This window comes from Mustela erminea, chromosome 9, assembly GCF_009829155.1.
Source record: "Mustela erminea isolate mMusErm1 chromosome 9, mMusErm1.Pri, whole genome shotgun sequence".
Lineage (NCBI taxonomy): Eukaryota > Metazoa > Chordata > Mammalia > Carnivora > Mustelidae > Mustela > Mustela erminea.
In genome coordinates this window covers 7,322,028-7,342,937 of record NC_045622.1, presented here as the reverse complement: position 1 = coordinate 7,342,937, position 20,910 = coordinate 7,322,028, and the positions used below count along the sequence as shown (strand labels likewise).

Here is a 20,910-nt window from a genome sequence, read left to right as displayed (position 1 = left end):
GATCGAGTCCCGCATTGGGTTCTCTGCTCCGCGGGGAGCCTGCTTCCTCCTCTCTCTCTCTCTCTGCCTACTTGTGCTCTCTCTGTGTCTAATGAATAAATAAAATCTTTAAAAAAAAAAAAAAAAAAAAAAAAAAAAAAAAAAAAAAACTACTCCTCCTGATATGACATTCATGACCTCTAACCTAGTGTCTTTCAACTCCAGTTGCTACCCCAAGCTTAGTGGCACACAAGTCATCATCAGTAAGGGAATGAGGCAACAGACTTCGGGGCACATGGTTAATTCAATGTACAAAGAAGAAAAATGCAGTATCACTCATATTCTTTATAAATGAGAATTTAACACTAACATGTCCTGAATTTTAGTATTTTACTTAGCATGCTAAAGGTTAAAATTCTGCAAAAAAGCCCCCAAAAGTTGAAACCCATTTAATGGTTTCACTTGTAAATTTTAAGGAATGTCCCATACTCACCAAAACCATCAATATCTAGATTATTTTCGATCACAACATCCAGGAGAGAGTCACCAACTTTTCCTTTGGCTGTTAATGTCTCGCCGTCACGGTTTACAAAGTGAACTGTTATTTTATCTTCTGAGCTGGAAAGGAAGCAGTCCTTTATTACTTTTAGTCATTTCAAGGGATACTTTAAAATATTGTTTTCAGGGGCGCCTGAGTGGCTCAGTGGATTAAGCCTCTGCCTTCGGCTCGGGTCATGATCCCAGGGTCCTGGGATCAAGCCCCACATCGGGCTCTCTGCTCCGCAGGGAGCCTGCTTCCCCCTCTCTCTCTCTGCCACTCTGCCTACTTGTGATCTCTGTCTGTCAAATAAATAAATAAAATCTTTAAAATATTGTTTTCAGGGCCACCTGTGTGGTTCAGTCGGTTAAGCAGTTGCCTGCGGCTCAGGTCATGACCCCGGGTCCTGGGATCAAGCCCTGCATTGGGCTCCCTGCTCCTCAAGAGGACTACTACTTCTCCCTCTCCCTCTGCCTGCTGCTCCCCTTGCTTGTGCTCTCTCTGTCAAATAAATAAATTAAATCTTTTTTTTTAAAACATTGTTTTCAGAGCCTGTAAGGCCAAAGAAAATAGGGTGTGCGTCTATGGAGGTGCACCCACGCACACAAATATGTTTTCTATAGTATTTTCTTTCCTTTCCACAGCTTATTTGAGAAAAAGACATCACAAAGCTGAGGTATGTCTATCTCTCCACCTACCAGAGAGGAAGCTCTACCCACCACCTTAAAGGAAAGAGCAACCACATTTCTATTAAGGCCACATGTTGTGTCACCCCAAGGGTCATGGTCATAGGTCACAGTCACATGACAACATTTAGCAATCCTCATCAGTCATTAAATCTATGTTGCTAAAATAAATAAATAAATAAATAAATAATAAATCTATGTTGCTCTCCCACAGCCCTCTTAAAAGCAATGTCTCTATGTAACATCCCTAAAAGATGAGAGCTTGGTCGTGGAGCACTGGAAAAAGGCCCTTCGTTCTGGGGTCAGTACGACACCCGTCACGCAGGTGTCTGGTAGGCCCTGTGGCTGTGAGGCAGCAGTCCAACTGCTTCCTGAGCATTTAAACATCCTCATCATGTACTCAAAAATCAAAGGGACTAGTGTAGATCTGTGTGTGTTTGAATCCATGAGAGGATAAATAAAATCCCTCCTTACGCGTTTCATTACAGGATATTATGGTACCCACCAGAGTTAGCTGACTGACTTAAAGCACTTTCACTTCTCACAAACATCACTGAACAATCTGGGAGAAGAAATTCTGTTAGAACTAGAAGCCTGTCATCCACCGCCGGTCATTTTTTAATTTTTGCCTCACAAATGAAAAGATGTACTTCAGCTGAAAAGAATTAGTTGCAATTTTCACTACCGCCAATAGATGGTAATAATCCATCAAAGAAAACTTTTGTGTAAGAAAAACCCTAGAATTATAGAATCCCAAATTATGTGTTAAATGATCTTATTTAACACATGAGGCAACTGAAAGCCCCTTTCAGATAATGCCCTCCCTGATAATTCAATGCTGAAAAAAGAGAATTGTATGAATTAAAAATTATCACCTGTGTATGTGTGTGTGTCCGAGAGAGAGAGATAGAGAGAGAGAGAGAGAATGTCCCTCCAAAAGGGCCAGTGCTCTCCAACTTCTCTTCACAGTCAGAAAGTACTTTTGAAGTACTCCTGAACATTAGTCCTCATTTTGAACTAGGTAACCGCCACCTCCCCAAGGCAGAGTGGCTGCGAATGAGGATACGGGGCGGACTCTTGGGGTTAATCCAAGAACACAGACAAAGAAAGAATGTAGGAGAACTGACCTCAGAGATACTCAGGACACGGAAAGAAAAGGTTCTGTTGACCATCTGTACAAGGAAGACTGAGAAAGACAGAAGAAACAATGTTAAGATCTGCAGCTCAGGCAAGGAGGGCTCTAGTTTAACCCACAGTTCACAGAGGTGGAGCAGCCTTGGGGAAGATGGAAATGAGTTCAAGTCTACACCTGTTTTAATTGAGCTAAAAGAAAAGAACCAGAGAAGACTGTCCAGAAGCCAGATGGAAATACGGGTCTGAGCCCAGCACCGCAGTCTAGGGATCTGACAAGGACAGATGCCCGGGAGCTAAAGGCTGCAGGAAGGACAATAGCAACAATCCCATCCTCGACGTGCACCACTGTAAGCCAAGGTTTTACCACTGCTCTCTTCTGGAGCATTCTACAGCTAAGCTTACAGCACGGAAATGTGACATCAGACTCCTCTTCTATAAAATCAGGATAACATGTAGATTCCGGTTTTAACAACGGAGGCAAAATACCTAACACAGAGGAGCGCTCAACAAACACAGATTCACAACTTTAAGGCCTCAGTCCTTTTGTTGCTGAAAAGCCTGAAGGGCCATGTACTAAAGGCGTACAGTGCACAGAAAAAACCGCAGAGTGAGAGCAATGAAAGGTCTGCTGAAGGCCCGGAAAGGAAGCAGAAATGGGAGAGGAAGAGTAATCTGCAGTTGACAGAGCCTGGAACCCAAGAATCAGATGTAGGCTGCCTCTGCGGCTCTGACACACGCACGTGAGATGACCGTGGGAAGCCGCCCACTTCCTTGCTCAGGGACAGGGAGATGCAGGCAATAGTGACTTCAGCAAGCAGCTGAGACCATTCAAGGAAAGTCTGTGGAAACTCTGGTCCTTAAAGCATCATACACATGTACATTACCCAAATACCTTTCTCCGTCTGCTATTAGTCATTGGTATTGGTGGGTTTTATATTTTCCCCCCAATTCTAAGAACTCGCCAAAAGCCCTCAGCTGTTCCTCAGGGTAAGAATTCACGCACTGAGAAATATGGTCCTTCTAAATCTTCTACCATCGTCAATTAGTCAGTCAGCACCACACGCATCTCTTTTCTTCATTTGTTACCTTTTCCTACTGCCATTTATTCTGCTTGGCCACAGATGTTTTAAGGAAGCTGTGAGGGGTGGCCATGGTAAGGTCGTGACAGACTTCTCCTAGAGATGGAAGTGATTGGCTGCGGCCCACCTTTTTACCATGGTGGGGGGGGCGGGCCTGGGGCATTTGGTCCCGGGAAAGAGCCCCTTTTAGGGCTCCCTACTTCCATAGCCACCCTAACTCTTCCAAATGACTCCTTGGGCTAAAGATTTCTCAATTCTTATGGTGTTTGCTAAACACCTAGTTTGCCAGCTACTTAACATGAATTTGTATCCCCCACCCCACCTACCTCCCAGGATTTTATTGAGAGTGAAGTACAAGTTTTGTGATAGCCCTTTGGAACCAAAATCACAACAAAATATGAAGTATTGTGTCAGGGTATTTTGGAGCAAAAGGAGTTTTTCAACTCTGTTATTGATAACTTAGCTACACGCGCAACTTCCCAAGACGGAACTACAGCCTCTAGGCTGCTCTGTCCAGTGGAACAGATCTGCACCAGCAGAGATGTTCTGTACCTGCAGCGTCCAATACAGTAGCTGCTGGCCCCACGCAGCTGCTGAGTACTTGACATGTGGCCAGTGCAACTGGAATGCCGAATCTTTTCACTGAATTTAACGTAAGTTATCTTAAAGAGCCACATGTGGTTAGTTAGTCATATCCAAACTGGAAAACACAAGCCTCAGATAGTAAGACTTGGAAAATCTAGCTGTAGCTCCAAAGTCTGCAATATGAGGCACAAGGCCATCCACTGAAACAGGGCCAAGGTGGGGAAAGGAGGATTATGAGGGAGCAGAACAGATGTGCTTCCTTCTAAGACAATTTGTCTAAGCAAGTTCAAACTTAGTAAGTTTAGGGGAGATAATTCCCATTTACAAAAGCACTCGTGTTCCCTTTAAATACTGGTTTTGCAAATATGTTCGATATATGTCCCAATTTATACACGATTTTTCAAGAATGCATCCACAGCAGAAAGCAAGACACATGCATGTAGAGAGGTCAAGGAAACAGGGACAAAGTAATCTGGCTTGCCTTCTCCATTATCTCCCCCACAGTCCACGAAAAAAAAATTTATTGAGCACACTCTACCTAACAGGATTAAAGGGGGCAAGAAGATTAAGTCCTGGTCTCTGTTCTCGAGGACCTTATCAAGAAGAAACCAGATAGGGGTGCCTGGGTGACTCTGCCTTCGGCTCAGGTCATGATTCCAGGGTCCAGGGATCGAGCCCCGCATAGGGCTCTCTGCTCAAGTGGGGAGCCTGCTTCCTCCTCTCTCTCTCTCTGCCTGCCTCTCTGCCTACTTGTGATCTCTGTCAAATAAATAAATAAAATCTTTAAAAAAAAAAAAAGGAAAGAAAGAAAGAAAGAAACCAGATAAGGCAGTGGACAACGCTCTGCCTCCAGTTCTTGCATCCTGCTGGGGGACAGCAAGGACCTGCATCACACACGGCCCCATCACACTGCTGCACTCTGAAATGATGAGTACATTTTAATTCTAGGACATCGCAGGGGGCTGTGTCTTTGAAAAACCAACATGCCCAAGAATATAAAACTTCACCATATTTGGGGGAAATTTTGTCACTTCAACATTTAATACACAACACAACACTGTGGGCCTCAGTAGCTACAGTTCACGGGTGGCCTCCCCTGAGCCCTCCCCAGTTTGCGAGGCACAAAACTACCTGTACGACCTGACTTAGTCTTCAAATAACTGTACGACGCCTACACTAGTGCTATGCCCCATTTATAAATGGGGAAACTGAGGCCTACAGTGATGAAGGAAGTTAGGCATTAAGGCCAGTTTAAAACCCTGCCTTGCCAACCCCAAGGCAGAGCCTTTTAGCCCGGAACCAGCTCGGGGAGAGCAGTCAGGGCAGTTACCGGGAACAGAGTGGGTGTTTTCCAAACAGACATTCATTTCTCTGCCAGAGAACCGAAACAGAATGTCCCAACAGGGCGGGGGGAAGGCCCAGGACGAAAACTGCTGGCCAGGATATCCGTGGGGAGCATCTTATGAAGGTCACTGCTGGCTCCGGTCAAATCAAAGGTCAGCGCCCAGCCAAACCCCGGGAGCGGGCCGCGGCAAAGCGCACGGCTTTCTGGAGGACCCCGGGAGGCGCGGGGAGCGGGAGAGCCTGGGTCCCGCGGCCCCGATTCCCGCAGGCGTCAGCGGGACACAGGGGAGACAGGCCCGCAGAAGCGCTACGGGTCGAGCGGGCCGAACGGCGAGCGATCGCGGACAGCGCCCGGGACGCGGGCGCCTGGGCAGAAGCAGCGGAACGAGGAAGCCCACGCCGCCCCGCCGCGGCGCCCGGGACCCCCGCCCGCATGCGCACGCCGCGTCTCACCTGCTCCGCGCCGGCGTCGACACGCTCAGCGTCCGGGGCAGCCCCCCCGCGCTGCCGCCCCAGCCGGGGGCCGCGCGGGGTCCGGCGACGAGCAGCCAGCGACGGGCCGCGCTGCCCAGGGCCGCGGAGGCGGCGCGCAGGAGCCGGGCGCCCCCCGCGGCGGCCATAGCCGGTGGTCACGTAATGACCGGAAGCGACGGCAGCGGTCGGCTCGGCGAGTGCGAACAGGCCGCCGCGCCGGCGCCGGACGCCCGGGGGTCCGCGGGGAGGAGCGCGGCGGCTGGGGTCCCGGCGAGGGCCTGCTCGGTGCGGCGGCCGCGGGCTGCGCGCGCCTTCCGGGTGACCTATAAACCCGGCGGCACCCCGAGTGCAGCGCCTCCCCCTGCCCGTTCCCACGCCTCCCGGGCGGGTGTGGCCTGTCGGGGGCGGGGCTGAGCGCGGGGGCGGCGCCCCTCCCGACCAGGTTGGCCTGCACCTTGCGGCTCCGACCGCGGTGGGCGCGCCGGAAGCCGGAGCTGGGAGACGCCGGCGACGTCGCACGGGAAGATACCATAGAAGGACCGGCAGGTAAGGAAGCCACCGCTGCTGTTTCGCCCTTCTCTCGCCTTCTCCCCGTTCAAAACAGAACAAAACCCAGTGTGGGCGATTATCATCCTGGAGTTCAGGTTAGGGAAAAAAGGGAATTCTGGGCATTGTCAAACGAGGACAGTAGGAAATTTCACAATGCCAGCAGACGTGATACACGGAGGAACAGTTATGATTATAAACGGATACTGGAGAAAGCCGGTATTAATTCAGGGTCAATAAATGCTCGTTCAGCCCATGAAATCCATGAGTTTGGAAACCTTTTGATGAACTGTGTTTTTTTTTAAGGGCTTCTACAAAATGCAAGAAAGATGAACTTAAAAATACCCGTTATCATGATTGATACGTTGTGGTGGAAAGAACGTGGGCTTTGAGGTCAGAAATAGCGATGTTCAAATCCAAGGTCTGCCACTCCTGAGCTCTGAGACCTTGGGGGAATTATTGTCAAGGATCAGAGTTCCCACCAAAACACTTAAACACTGATAAGATGTTCCAGTCTTCAGGGCCATTCTGAGGGTTACAGGAAAAAAAAAAAAAAAAAAAAGTACAAGGAATGGCAAAATGCGTCACAAATTTTAATGTGACAGCTTCCTGGGCCCCCCTCCTTAAAGCCATCTTTAAAGATGCCAAAGGTCAAAGTCAAGCGGATATTGCAGATGTGCTACACACAATAAAAGATACTTTAAAAATTAATTAAATGAATTAAATAGTTATTAAATATTTTAAAATACTTTAAAAAATATTCAGAACAAGGAAGTCTAGACCTGTGTAAAGGCAGTCATTTGGCTCCCAAATTGCCTAAATCTTCCCATAAAGAGAGAAATTTTCAGGCTGGAAAGGGACCACAAACCCAGACAAGTTAGTCAGAAAGAGAAGGTTTTATTTTTTTTTTAAAGATTTTATTTATTTATCAGAGGGGAGGGGAGAGAGCGAGCACAGGCAGACAGAATGGCAGGCAAAGGCAGAGGGAGAAGCAGGCTGCCCGCTGAGCAAGGAGCCCAATGTGGGACTCAATCCCAGGACGCTGGGATCATGACCTGAGCCGAAGGCAGCTGCTTAGCCAACTGAGCCACCGAGGCGTCCCGGAAAGAGAAGGTTTTAAAAGAACAGTTAAGGTTTTTTTTTTGTATATAAGAGCAAATCTTCAGACTGAGATGAATTCATCTGTAGGAAGAAAATGGAAGGGGCAGGGAGCACAGATATTCTTCTGCCAAGAAATCCAGTTCAGCTGGGTTATGGCACGTGTGGTAGTGTGTATACGTTGTTCCTCTTAGTAACCCCCATGCTACCAGCCACAGGGCCTGGAGCATATCAAGTGGGCAGTAAATATTTGTGAATAAGTGAATGTTGTTGTGTAACTTCTGTTAGTACTATCATGACAATTCATGAAGCAGTTACATGAAAATTAAAATGGAAATAATGTTCTCCAGATTTTCAAAGATGGGTAAGGCTTGATCCCAAAGATTACAAATAGCTATTCAGCAGGATTATAGAGGGGATTTGTAAACATGTGGTCTCTGAACACAGATTTAAAAAGCAATATGGAATTACTGAGGAAGAGCTTTTGCTTATGTATTTGTCCATCTTATAAAACTCCTGGGACTCCTGGGTGGCTCAATCGGTTGGGCATCTGCCTTCGGCTCATGATCCTGGGGTCCTGGGATTGAGCCTTGCGTTGGGCTCCCTGCTCGGTGGGGAGTCTACTTCTCCCTCTCCCATCCTTCACCGGTGCTTGCTTGCTCTCTCTTTCTCTCCCTCTTTCTCTCAAATAAATATAAATTAAAAGAAAACTCCCATTCCCCCGGACACCTGGCTGGCTCAGTCCTTAGAGCAGATGACTCCTAATCTCAGGGTCATGAGTTCAAGCACCACCTTGGGCATGGAGTCTATTTAAAAAACAAAACGAGACAAAACAAAAGAACCTTGCATCCTGCCATCTTTCACTCCTGTCATAATTTTGAAGCTCTTTTCAAATTCTGTTTTTCCCATGAAGTTGTGCCTGTTTATCCCAACAGATAATGTTGCCTAAGCCCTCTGTCTGTTCTTGTAAAACTGACAGTACCTGTTATTTCAAATAGAATAACGTTCATGAGGGGGCTTCGCAAATTGAAACGTGTCATAAAAATTCAGATTCGGTGTTTGTTGAGTACCTGTTCTGCACTTCGTGGTACCGTGTGCCCCATTGCACATACTTTATGGAGCCCCTCTAAACAGAAGTCCCCCCCCAAAGTCAGGATGCGGTCTTAGTCATCTTCATATTCCCAGCACCCGGCCCATTGCCAGGCACAAAGCAGCCATTTAATAATGTCCCCGTTAAGAGTATTAGGAACTTTTACAGTGTGTATCTCATTTCCTGATCACAGCAACCCTGTAGCGTAGACATGCCTTTAATCAATAAGTGCCTTTGATCAGAAACTATTTATTGACATAAGCAGTGCATTGATCACCAAGCTAGTACTAGACACACAGCAGTGAATAAAATCATCCCTGCCCTCTTATTTTACAGACGAAACTGAGGTGCCCAGTGGTGGCTTTCTTGGAATCATACTGCTAGTGAGTTGTAGATACAAAGTTTAAATCTAGGTCTTCCTGCTTCCTCTTCCCAAGTCCAGGGCATAAACACAAAAAATTATATTTTTATTTTTGTTACATTTTATTAAATATTTACATATATAATTTTATTGTGTGTGTGTGTGTGTGTGTGTGTGTGCTTTTTTTGAGACAGATTGAGAGGGACAGTGAGAGTGAGGGGCAGAGAAAGACAGAAAATCTCAAGCAGGCTCTGTACCTAGTGCAGAGCCCGACATGGGGCTTGATCTCATAACCCTGAGATCGTGACCTGAGCCGAAATCCGGAGTCAGACAGTTAACTGACTGAGCCACCCAGGTGCCCCAGTTATCATATGTCATTAATATGTATTTACATGTCATATGTAAATGTGACTGTATTCAGTAGTAGTTGCTTAAGATTCTACACGGTCCACATAATTTAGGGATAAGGTCAGCAGTTCTCTGAATTTTTTAGAAGAAGTGCAAAATACGACCTGAGTATATTTCACCCCAAGAAATTACTCTACCCCCAGGTATTTATTGCTAAGGCTGATGATATTGGTGTGTTTCCTAAATTTAAAGATATAATTGGTATTTAAATTAATTGACCTTCCTGTCTGTAGTCTTGTCTTGCTCTAAAACATCCTGCGTACTGCTCGGAGGCTGATGCCATTAAAATACTGATTGTGACACCTGGGTGGCTCAGTTGGTCAAGTATCTGCCTTTGGCTCATGTTGTGATCCCAGAGTCCTGGGATGGAGCCCCATATCACACCCTGCTTCTCCCTCTCCCTCTGCCATTCCCCCTGCTTGTGCACTCGCACTCTTGCTCTGACAAATAAATAAAATCGTTAAAATGATACTAATATGATTGTGTTACTTTCTTAATGAAAATCCTTGAATGACAATTCATCCCCGTTTATTAACAGACTAAAGCAAACTGCTCAGCTGGACACACAACTCCCCTCAACCTCTGCCTTCTACTGCCTATCGGTCCCGCATTGTGTCCTTCTTCCCCGCAGGTTCTGTTGGCTGCCTGAACCCGGCTGACTTAGAGCTGGCCTCCAGGACTCCAATCCTTGGAGGAACCATTCTCTGACATAGGCGCCTTTGGGAGCCTTACACACTAGAAATCCCTCTGTCACAGCTTCACCTTTAACTGTTATATGCAAGTAAGGCTTGGATCAAGTGACTCGGTCAGTTTCCGGTCCTGTTTCTTTGTTAAGATTACTTTTTATATACTTTTAAACTTTTTAATATGTCCTTCAAATGTTAATAGTTGGTTGTCTTTTTTTTTTTTTTTTTTTTTGGTATTTTAGCCACTCGTGATGAATAATTCACTTGGGGTTGCAAAATGCAGGTGGTCTAATCCTGTCGTTCCCTCTCCATTGATCACCCATCCTACTCCTATAGACAAATTGGCCTCCATACTCCTACAGACAGATCTGAAGTAGAACCTGTATGGGAAACGCAGGATATATACTTTAATGTTTCCCTTTATTCATGTTCTCTCTTTATTCAAAAGCTAGTTTTAAAAAGTTCTAATCTTTTGGGGCACCTGGGTGGCTCAGTTCGTTAAGCATCTGACTCTTGATTTCAGCTCAAATCACGATCTCAGGGTTGTGAGATTGAGCCCCTTGTCAGGCTCCACACTGGGCATGGAACCTGCTTAAGATTCTTTCTCTGCCCTCCCCACTTTATTTATTTTTTTTTAAGATTTTATGTATTTATTGTTTTTAAAGATTCTATTTATTTGACAGATTACAGGTAGTCAGAGAGGCAGGCAGAGAGAGAGAGGAGGAAGCAGGTTCCCCGCTGAGCAGAGAGCCCAATGCTGGGCTTGATCCCAGGACCCTGAGATCATGACCTGAGGCGAAGGCAGAGGCTCCAACCCACTGAGCCACCCAGGCACCCCAAGATTTTATGTATTTATTTGACAGACAGAGATCACAAGTAGGCAGAGAGGCAGGCAGAGAGGAAGAAGCAGGCTCCCCACTGAGCAGAGAGCCTGATACGGGGCTTGATTCCAGGACCGTGAGATCATGACCTGAGCCGAAGGCAGAGGCTTATTAACCCACTGAGCCACCCAGGCGCCCCTTCCCTCACCACTTTTAAAAAATTTATAATTTTCTAATAAATAGTATATTTCACCTAAATTTTCAAAATCTGTTGTCATAAACTTTTTCCCTAGTGTTACCTTTTGAAAAATTTTCTGCTATAACTACATTTCATAATTTTTATATTATTTTCTGAGTCTTTTCTCTTTGAATACTCATAGCAAGAGTTTGTTTATTGGTCTTCTCAGATAACAGCTTTGGCCTGATTGTCCTGTACTATATCTTTGTTTTCTAATCTTATCCTTTATTTTTAAGTGGTCTCTACACTCAGTGTGAAGCTCAAATCCGAGATCAAGAATTACGTACTTAACCTACTGAGACTTCCAGGGGCCCTTATTCATTTATCTTTATGATTTGTTTCTTTCTGCATTCTTGGGATTTACCTGTTTTTTCTTTTTCTAACTTCTTCATCTAGATACTTACTTTATTAATTTTCAGTTTGGTTTTTGTAAGAAGTATTTAATTTCTCGGCGTATTTAAATTCCCTCTAAGTAGTGTGTTTGGGTGTGTCAAAGAGTTTGAAACGTGATATTTTCTGTATTACTTGGTTTAAATATTATCAGATTTCCATGCTGTTTTTCCTCTGATGGTGAGCCATGTGGAAGTGTCATAAATGTGTAAATATACAAAGGTCAGAGGTCAGTAACACCACAGAAGCAAAGATCAGTGAACCTGAAAACACAGCAATAGAAAGTTTCCAGAATGACATTCAAAGATAAAAAAGACTAGAAAACCATAAGACCATGGCATCATTGGGCTGTTGGATGATATCACATGGTCTAACACACTTCTGTTTGGATTCCCAGAGGAAAGAGAATGAGACTGAAACGAAGATGTTTAAGACCTTTTACACCAACAAAAATTAATAGAGCTCCTGCTGTCAGACTCCCTGAAAGAACTGCTACAAGGAGGGTGTTTAGTAGGCAGCTTCCAACACGGCTCTGCGACCCCACCTGCCGGCGTTCCCACAGAGGTGTGACGACACCCCCCACCCCCGCCCCCGAGCATGGGCCAGACCTAGTGATCGCTTCTGACAAGTGGAACACAGCAGAAATGATGCGATGTCCTTTGTGCCTTATGTTTCCAGAGACTGTGAATTGTGCCTTGCTGGTTCTCTTCCTCTGTTGCCTTCCTTGTTTACATGCTTTGGTGAAGAAGCTGCCATGTTGGGGACACTCACATGGCAAAGAACTGACGACAGCCTCTAGCCAACAGCCAGCAAGGAACTGAGACCTTCATCCAGTTAACCAGTCGTAAAGACGGGAATCCTGTCAACAGCCATTTGCGTGAGCTGGGAGGCAGCGCCTTCCTAAGTGGAGGCTTCATATGACTGTGTACCCACCCAGCACCTCGACCATGGCCTCTGAGGCTCTGAAGCAGAGGGCCCAGCCCAGCCGCTCCAGATCCAGAAACAGAAAATAAATATGGTTCCTGTTCATTCCACTTTGGAGCAATTTGTTAGGCAGCAATAGACAGCTAATATAGTGTTCTTCGAGAACAGTGAACTTGAACCCAAAAGGAAGGACTAAGAGGCAAGAAGAAATGATAAGCAGAAAATTAGCAATCTTAAGTAATAACTGGTTGTAAAATAATAACACCAACTATGGTCTCATGAGAAGAGAAAAATAAGAGCAAGGTAGAATTCGTTATTGAACCGGCATGTAATCAGTAATAAGACCAAAAGTGTTACCAACGCAATCTTCTCTCCCTTTCTTTTCGGTAACAGGATATCTTGTGTTTTAGCTGAACACGTGTCTCACAAGCCAGAGGCCACACTTTCCAGCTGCTCGTGCAGGTGCGTGTGTCCCTGTAACAGCTTTTGCTAAAGCCCTATGGGTAGAAGTGATGTGTGCAACCAGGTAGCCTTTTTAAGGGGAAGCTCTGTGTTTTCCCTTCTGTCCATTTTCCTCTCCCACTGGCTGCAAAATGGCAGCAACCAGGGTGAGATGCAAACACAGAAGCTAAATCTTAGAGATGACAGATGGTCAGAGCAGGTCTGCCAGCCTGGGTTCCCTGAGACCGCGTGTGGCAGAGTTGCCTCCCAGCGTCGGTGCTGCAGCCCCTGCACTGCGAGCCCAGCCCGCTCCTGAAACGCTTCACGGGAGAGCACGGGAGAGAACGGGAGAGAATGTAACACCAATGCCGCGTAAGATACTTACTTGAAGAATTCTTCTTGTTACTGCAGCGTAGCCTCCATCCTGACAAATACATCCTTAAAGTTCCAAAAGAAAGAATGAAAGAAGGGAGAAAATCATTTAAAGCATTTTTTTTTAAAAAGAATAAAATGAAATCTTGAAAATAAGTCCCAATATATCAGAAGTAAATGGATGAAATACACCAATGAAGAAGTAGACTTTCGTTGAGGATGCGGATATTCTGATTCTATGACATTTGGAAGAAATTTATCAAAATTATAAAAGATATAAAAGGATAAAAAAATACAATCAAAAGATAGTTTGCCCTATTGCTGTCCAATTAAAGGGACATATTTAAATCCAATTAAATAGACCAGGGAAAATGCATTATAAAGGATAAACATGGTCACTAAAAAAATACTAAGCATTTAAATCAATTTGGAATGTCTAGCAACTCTAAACCTACAAGTATCTAACAACATAGCATATATTTATGAATATAAATATATTTACATAATAAAAGTATTATATAAATAAAGATTCATATTTTTATCTATATGAATAGATAGGAAGTTTCTAATTGGATTTACATATATGTTAACTACCCTGAGATATTTACAGACTTCTGATACTTCATTGTTGGCATATTTTGTTTTCAGGACTATACTGTAGTAGCGGTCAGTAGCATAGACTGGTAGTGCTTTAATCACACTATTATTATTGAAAAAGACTCACTGCACAATGTTAATTCATTTTCATTCAGTTTTAAGTTGGAGAAAATGGCCAGAAATTCTTTCAACTTTACAGTTTTAAAAAATGCAGTGAAGGATGTTTTTAATTTCTGAAATTTAGGCCAAACTATTTCTTGCCAAAATAGTTTCCAAAGATCTAGTTTCACAAGGCATGAAAGTCCCTCAATGCACTTAAACACCTCTGTGTGAAGCAGAGACAGATTGAGCATTGCCCTTGAGTGATACCAGTGGCTTGATTTTCTAATAGCTCAAATCAAAGATCATTTGATTCGCCAATAGCTCAAAAGTCTTCTTTAGCCTCGGGCCTGGACTAAGTCATCGTAAATGTTTGTAGAACTGCAGATTGGCGTATTGTGCATAGGGTCCAAGCCAGGAGAATATATGGTTTGTGGAACTGTTCATTCACTGTTCATTCAAATTTTTTAGTACAAAACACTCAGTAAATGGCCAAAAGTTCTATGTCTTTGCAAAAGATTGCTACGTTGATGTAATGTTTTGCAGCCATATCAAAATGATTATGTTACTATTCTATAGGTCAGATTTGAAATGGGACTTCCAGGGCCACATTCCTTTATAGAATCTGCAGGAGAGAATCTGTTTCCTTGTCTTTTCTGGCTCCTAGGGAGCCACGTGGAGTTGTTTCCCCCCCACCTTTATTTGAGAGAGGGTGAGAGCGAGAGAGTGAGCACGAGCAGGGGGAGGGGCAGAGGGAGAAGCAGAGTCCCTGCTCAGCAGGAATCCTGTCACAGGATTCCATCCCAGGATCCTGGGATCATCACCTGAGCTGAAGGCAGGTGCTTAGCCTACTGAGCCACCCAGGCACCTTTTTAAAAAAAAAAAAAATTTCCCACCTGCATTCTTGGGCTCACTTCTTCAAGAAACCAGTCAATATCTGATCAGCTGGTTGAGTCCTGATATCATCACATCCCTTGAATCTTTCTTTACCTTTTAAAACATTTATTTATTTATTTTAGGTTATCTCTATCCCCAACGTGGAGCTTGAACTCAGGACCCCAAGATCAAGAGTTGCATGCTCTTCCGACTGAGACAGCCAGGTGCCCCTCCCTGACCTTTCTTTATCATATTTCTCTCTTACCGCAATAGAAGAAATTTTCGCTTTTAACAACTCATGTGATTTGTTGGGGGCCATCTGGATGATCCAAGATAACCTCCATTCTCAAGGTCCCTAACTCTATTCACATCTGAAAAATCCCTTTTGCCATATAAGGTAACAGATTCGCAGGTTTCCAAGAATTAGGGAGTGGCCATATAGATGGGCCATTATTTTGCTCCCACATTTGAGTTTAAATATCAAACAAGTTCAGCATTAACTTTAACCACTGAAGGAGCCTTTCCATCATCACTCCTAATTTCTGGGCTGATTCCGATCACTGTTCATTAATTAAGGTTTCAAGATTTTCTTCAACATAAAGAAGTAATACGTATTATGCCTACCATTGTGCCTACCAAAGGTTTTGCAGTCACTGGAATGTATTACAAGAGAATAAATATGGTAATAGCTAACATTTATTGAGTGCTTACTCTATTCCAATACTTTTCTTTGTGCTTCACATGTTTTGAGTTATTTAGTCTTCACAAAAACCCTGTGAGGTGGGTATCAGCATCATTACCATTTTACTGAGGAATGAAGTTTGTTGAAGTTTCCATTTAAATTAAATGAAGGTTTAGGGTGTTACCAAAAGAAATGATACCAGATAGCCTTCAGTATAGTTGTTTTTAAAATATACAAACACAGAAAGTGTACCACGTATTTTATATTATGTTCGGTCAAAAATGAACATATTCACCTTTAGATCTGAGAGAAAAAATAGAATGGAATCTACACATTTTCATTTCTTTGAAACTGAAAGAAATGCACGTGCTGGGGTGTGTGTGTGTGTGTGTGTGTGCGCATGCATGCCTGTGTACATGATTATGTGTGAAGAGAGAGAGTGACTCAGTGTAGAAAGGGGTTTCTTTGGTTCTTTTTTTATCTTGTTCCTACCATTTTTGCTCTGTGATGTCTGTTCAGAACATTAAATGTATATTTCACCCTTGGAATTAATATGCAGATATTAATTTAGAGTTGTTAATATGCTAGTGTTGGGGAAGAAAGATTTTACTCTATCAAGGTTCTTCTGACTGATCTAAGAGTTAAACTGACATGCAACAGATCAACAGGAAAAAGTCAAGTTGAATTTTGTTTTACAGGGAATCCACAAAGACATAAGATTCCAAAGACAGTCAAGTGAGATATATATATATGTCTTCCTGAACTAAGGAAAAGGGGGTAAGGGGTCTGGAATTTCAGAGGCAAAGAAAGCAATCCACACCAGAAGATGAGAAAGAGTAAATGTTTGGGGAACAAATGTTTTTCCAAGGCCATTCAATAACAATGAGACAAAGAGAGGACTTTGATCAAACAGACCTTGCTAGGCTGCTTCCTGCCAACCATACCCTGTTCATATGACAACGTGAGTATCTATGGTGATGGTTCTCTTCCTAGAGCAGGTCCACAATCTAAATTCTTTTAGACAGTAAAATTTCATCCTGAGTCTTTTAATGAAGAAGCTTGAAATAATCGGCATGCCACAATGGCATATTTGGGGCTGGCTTGCCCTTCGTTCCTGCACAGACCAGACTAGAATAAAAAATAACAGTAAAAAAAAAAAAAAATCTGTTAACAGTATTGTGGGATAGGTTAAAGCTAGGCTCCAGTAGGGCAGCAAGTGATTTCTTTGGATTAAGATTGAGTAACTGGAAAGCAATTGCCAAATTTCCTTAGATAATTGACTTACAGCTTTGGGTTACTAAAAATTGTTTTTGTTCTCTTCCAATGTCAGTCATCACTTAACAGGAGTTTCTGAATATTACTCTGCTGTCTAGCCTCAGATTGGGGCCTGCTGTGAAGAATCCATTTCCATCAAACCTTACTTTAAATTTTGACCAACTTTTCAACTTCCCAACTCATTTTAAAAGCTTCATCTTTGAGCAAATTAAAATCACTCTGCCTCCCATTTTCTGTAACAGATAAATGGTCTGTTAAATAAAAATTCAACACTTGACAATACGATGTTGGTGAATCCATGGGGCACAGGCACTCTGCTATGCTCCTGGTCGGTGTGTAAAATGGTCTGACTTCCGTGGAGGGCAATATGATAATTTTCATAATATTACAAAAATCTTTTACCCTTTAACCCACGAATCCCACTCATGGGAGTTTGTCCTGTGTGTGTAGCTATGTAATATAAAATGATGTGTGCACAGTGTTACTTATTAGCATCACTGTCTGTATTAGCAAAATATAAAAAGTGTCCTTCATTCAAAAATTAAATGAACTATGGTACTACCCTGCAATGGAATAATACGCAGCTGAAAAAAGTAAATGAAGCTCTTTGTGTACTGAGGCACAGTGATTTCCAAGATGTATTGTGAAGTGAAAAAAACAGTGAATATAATGTATCATCTTTTGTCTAAGGAAGAGGAGAAAAGGGGCGCCTTGGTGGCTCAGTGGGTTAAAGCCTCTGACTTCGACTCAGATCATGATCTCAGGGTCCTGCGATAGAGCCCTGCATTGGGCTCTCTGCTCAGCAGGGAGCCTGCTTCCCCCTGCTTCCCCCTTTAAAAAAAAAGGGGGGGGATAAGTATTTGCATTCGTATGGCTTGAACTTGTATAGATAAACCCCAGAAGGATAAATAAGAAAAAAAGAAGCAGAACAGTAGGGATAGGGTTGACAGGGTCAAGGAAAGGGAGCAAGACTCCTCAGTGTGTGCCTCGTGATGGGTTTTAACTTCTGGACAATGCCAGTGCGTTACCTACTCAAAACAGAGCAAAACAAAGTAAGCAAATCTTTGAAAAGAAAACAAGAGTCCTCTTTCCATGGTTCACTGATTTTTCTGAGCATGTTACACTTTTTGATAATCTTGTATATGAACTCAAAGCATTCAGAAGCCGGAGCAAGGAGAAAAATGCAACATTTCTCCTGTGAGAAAAAATTGAGAGCCAGCACATTAAAGAAAGCTGGATCCAGAAGAGCTTAGAAGGGCAAAACAGCATCATTTCCTAGCCAGCAGGATCTAAATGGTACTTAAACATCTGTATACATTGAGAAAACTTGGACCCCAGATGTTAAATGACTTGTCACAGTCACTCAGCTAATTTATGGAGAAACTGGGACGAGACTCTCTGGACACCTAATGAACAATGTGAGTACTTCTGTCTTTACATTGCGATGCTGTCTATTAATTACAGTGATTCCCTTTCTGATGCAGTAAAAATAACATGTGTCTAGTGCTCTGAGCATTTGAATATTAAGTGCTTTGACCATCCCATTATATGATCATAAAGTACTACAGTGTAGTAGTTAAGATCACGGGCTCTGGAGTTAGACTTTCAGGCTCTGCTCATTTCTTACTTGCTGTGTGATCTTGGACAAAGTACTTCTCAAGTCTCTGTTTCCTCATCCATAGGATGTATCCATGGGAATACAGCCGTCCTCACCTCGGAGGATTGATGTGAAGAGTAGATGACGTAACACATCTAAAGGACTTAGCCTGGCACCTAATATGTGCTCCCTGAGTGTCATCGTCATCATTGCTTTTATTTTACTGATGGAAATCTGAGGTGGGCGAGAATGGTTGAGTACCTTGCCCAAGGACCCGTAGGCTACAAGTGATGGGTCAAGAATTCAGTCTAGGTTTTCTTACATTAAATCTCATGCTCTTTCCATCCCTAAATAATTCATAGATTCCATGTACTTGATTTTCCTCTAACTATACCAGTTTTTCCTGCTTTGACTTGCAAATCAGTCAATATGAACCTTTGCACACCAAAGAAAAGGTAATAGCCCAATGTGTTTGGATGGAGAAGAGAAAAAAATCTCATGTGTGCAATCAGATATGATTTTGGTGTCATCATCGGATCTAACAGATTATAAATAAATATTAATTATTTGGGGATACCTGGGTGACTCAGTTAAGCTTGTGCCTTTGGAATCAAGCCCCACGTCAGACTCCCTGCTCAGCGAGGAGTCTGCTTCTCCCTCTACCTCTCTCCTAGTTTGTGTTCTCTCTCTTTCTCACCCTTTCAAATAAATAAAATCTTCTATATATATATATATATATATAAATTATTTTGTGTATGCTAACATATTCCTTGATATCTATTTGGTGGTTAGAAAAGATTTTCCTCACATAAGGAAACCAACTTCATTCAGATATATAAATATATATATTATAATAACATAAATTATGTAATACTTGAATATGAATTATATATATCTGTATATAATTTTATACATACATACTCTTCTATATACTGTAGTATTATATATAATTATATATTATATATAATTATGTTTATATGTAATACTATGATTATGTACATATAATTTTTATATAACACGGTAATATATCAATTATGTACCTATATGGTATATAGTATATATAATATACATATAAACATTTGTATGTTTAAAATCATCTTAAAATGATTGTGCAGCTGAGTAATATTCTGTTATATATATATATATACACACATATATATTTATATACACTATATATACACTACATTTCCTTTTTTTTGTTAAGATTTATTTATTTATTTGACAGAGGAAGACAGCAAGAGAGGGAACACAAGCCGGGGGAGTTGGAGAGGGAGAAGCAGGCTCCCCGCTGAGCAGCAAGTCCGATGCAGGGCTGGATCCCAGGACCTTGGGATCACAACCTGAGCGAAAGGCAGACATTTAATGACTGAGCCACCCAGGCACCCCATCACTACATTTTCTTTATCCATTTATCTATGGATGAATACTTGAACTGTTTCCATATGTTGGCTACTAAAAATAGTGTTGCAGTAAATATAGGGGTGTATATAACTTTCTGAGTTAGTGTTTTCATTTCCTTTGGATAAATACCTAGTAGTGGAATTACTGCATCTTATGGTAGTTCTATTTTTAATCTATGAGGAACCTTCATACTGATTTCCACAGTGGCTTGCACCAGTTTGCATTCCCACCAACAATGCACGAGGGTTCCTCTTTCTCTGCATCCTCGCCAACATCTGTTGTTTCTTGTGTTTTTGATTTTAGCCATTCTGACAGGTGAAGGGTGATATCTCATTGTGGTTTTGATTTGCATTTCCCTAATGATGAGTGATGTTGAACATCATTTCATGTGTTATTGGCCATCTGTAAGTCTTTGGGAAAATGTCTGGTCAGGTCCCCTGCCCATTTTTTAATTGGATTACTTGGTTTTTTGGTGTTGAGTTGTGTACGTTCTTCATATATATCGGATATTAACCCGTTATTTGATATATCATTAGAAGATATCCTCTCCCATTCAGTATTCTGTCTTTTTGTTGTTGATGATTTCCTCAATTTGTGAACACTTTTTATTTTGGTGTAGTCCCAGTAACTTAATTTTGTTTTCATTTCCTTTGCCAAAGGAGACATATCTAGAAAAATGTTTCTACAGCTAATGTCGAGATATTACTGCCTATGTTTTCTTCTAGAAATTTTATGGTTTCGGGTCTCACATTTAGGTCTCTGTTCCATTTTGAGAGTTTTTTTGAGTGTGTTTGGAGGGATTATTATTATTAAAGTCAGACTTCCACTCCATCACTTCATGAGTCAAGGTCATCACTGACCTCCACAGTGACCTTCTCACTGTCAAGTTTCAGTCCTCTTACTTCAGGGTCAGCAAGCAGCATTTGTCATGTCAATATTCTTCTGCAAATGCTTCCTTCTCTTGTTTTCAAGAACACGTTTCTTGGTTCTGGTCCTTCTGTCTCCTTTGCTGGTTTATCCTCATATGCCCAAATCTAAATGTCCCCCATCAGTTTAAGGACTGATCCTCAAACCTTCTATTTTCCCCTCTTTCTGCTGGGAGATCCCATGCAGGCTCCTGGCTTTAAAATTTATTTACCTATATACAGCTAAAGCGTAAATTTATATCCAGCTCAGTCCTCTGGTTTTC

At 42.7% G+C, this 20,910-nt stretch overlaps 1 protein-coding gene and 1 long non-coding RNA gene across 3 annotated transcripts in view; one reads left to right on the top strand and one right to left on the bottom strand.

The window, feature by feature from the left end:
• The window catches only part of FDX1 (ferredoxin 1), a 32,641-nt gene extending 26,506 nt beyond the window's left edge, over window positions 1–6,135 (bottom strand). The window contains exons 1-2 of the mRNA XM_032356826.1: window positions 5,799–6,135; window positions 473–597 (exon numbers count right to left, since the gene is read on the bottom strand). Coding sequence (XP_032212717.1) covers window positions 473–597; window positions 5,799–5,965 — 292 coding nt within the window. The 5' untranslated portion in view covers window positions 5,966–6,135. The remainder of the gene's footprint in view (window positions 1–472; window positions 598–5,798) is intronic.
• The window catches only part of LOC116598269, a 44,069-nt gene continuing 28,494 nt past the window's right edge, over window positions 5,336–20,910 (top strand). For both annotated transcript variants that reach the window (XR_004289016.1, XR_004289017.1), the window contains exon 1: window positions 5,336–5,497. This is a non-coding gene — a long non-coding RNA (uncharacterized LOC116598269). The remainder of the gene's footprint in view (window positions 5,498–20,910) is intronic.